The sequence below is a fragment of the Diospyros lotus genome, chromosome 15, assembly GCF_014633365.1.
Source record: "Diospyros lotus cultivar Yz01 chromosome 15, ASM1463336v1, whole genome shotgun sequence".
NCBI classification, from domain to species: domain Eukaryota; kingdom Viridiplantae; phylum Streptophyta; class Magnoliopsida; order Ericales; family Ebenaceae; genus Diospyros; species Diospyros lotus.
The window spans coordinates 24738607-24740189 of record NC_068352.1 but is presented as its reverse complement, the minus strand read 5'-3'; the positions used below and the strand labels follow the sequence as shown (position 1 = coordinate 24740189).

Sequence of the window (1583 nt, the reverse complement as noted above, 5' to 3'; positions counted from 1 at the left end):
ACTAAATTGTGACTGTGACCCCTATTTTTGACGTCTTGAAACATTGTGTTGACATCCTGTTCTTCACATTTAGTTCATTTATTTGTACGTTTTTTTATTTAAATATTTAAAAATATAATTAAAATAATAAAAAATTATAAATATAATTGACTGAAATTATAAATTTAAAGATATCTTCAAAATAATAGAAAAATTAAGTGTTTAAATTAAAAAAAAAAAAGTGGAAGTAGAGGGGTTATTTTGCCCAACGAGAAATTAATAAAATGATATAATTTTTAAACAGTGAAGATGATTAATGTAATTTTTAAAATGTAAAAGTTATTCCCATCGTCGTACAGAACATCAGAGATATATGTTTTGCAATGCTCTTGGGTCATGTAACGTGATGGTAATTAATGTAAGTGCAATAACAATAGAAAATTGATCAGAGTATATATGGAAGGGCTCTCCGTTACTTTTTTGTATCTAACTTGACAAAGAAATTATCGTCAGAATTCGAACATACCTCCACTCGGACTTAGTTATGAATGTAGTAGAGGAGTGATAAAAAAGTTATAATAAAAAAGAAGGTGAAAACATTTAATCCAGATTCTGGATTAACCAAGAAAATAATGAAATACTCATTATTAATATATAAAAATAAAACCTCGCTGAACAATAAGAGACAAGCTAATATATAGAAATTAGAAAAAAAGAAATTCATTCCTGCTTCGCTACTACAAGATAACCACATTTCTTCTTCCATACACTGCAACTTGAACTTCTATATGTGTGAGTGATAAAGAATATACATAGTTATATATATGTGTGGACGAATGAAGGAAACTGAATAGATCAGATAGTCAGCAATCAACGCAGAGAGTTCATTAAATTCCATATCGATGGATGGAAGTTAGTTCATCTGTAAGATCGGAGAACGGATCCGCAGAAGGTGCAGATGATGGCTCTCCAAGACTTCCAGTAGAACGGCACGTAACAGAACCTGGTGGCGGTCTTCATGTCGGCGACGCTGGCTCCGCTGCCGCACCTGGAGCAGATCCCTGCCGCCGGCTTGCTCCGCCTCACCTTCCTCGTCTGATCCACCAAGAAACAGAAGCAAACCATCCCAGTTTTGCGTTGTCTCGGCCGCGTTTTGGCTTTTGCGCTTCGATGCTCTGTTTCGAGGTTTGAACTCGATCTGTTGAAGAATAGGAGTGGCTACAACTTGGGTGCTGCATTATATAGACGCGGGGGAGCGGTTAATGCTCGAGCAGCTTTGATGAGATTTGGACCGGTGGATGGGACAAATTGGAGTTTTTTGAAAATGTAAATTACATTTAAAAAAATTAAAGCCCCTCTGACAACATTTCTAATTTTTTTATTTTAAATTTCACAACTAAACATATCTTAACATTTTATATTTTAAAAATTCACAAAATTTATTTTTTTAAATTTAAAAATATCAAAAAGAATATTTTTTATTTTATATTATAAAGAGACATCACAGAGATGAAATCGACCAGATGTGACAATGACGGTGGCGTCTTCTTCAATGAGGGGTAGATCGAGAAGAAAATAAGTTTGTGAGATTAGAATTTTTTTTA

General features: G+C 33.5%; 1 protein-coding gene across 1 annotated transcript; it reads right to left on the bottom strand.

Annotated features, from left to right (window-relative positions):
• Window positions 1–493: 493 nt before the first annotated feature.
• LOC127792400 (uncharacterized) lies at window positions 494–1176 on the bottom strand. The gene has a single exon (XM_052322874.1). The coding sequence runs from the start codon at window positions 1102–1104 to the stop codon at window positions 898–900; it is 207 nt and encodes a 68-aa protein (XP_052178834.1). The 5' UTR covers window positions 1105–1176; the 3' UTR covers window positions 494–897.
• Window positions 1177–1583: the final 407 nt, after the last annotated feature.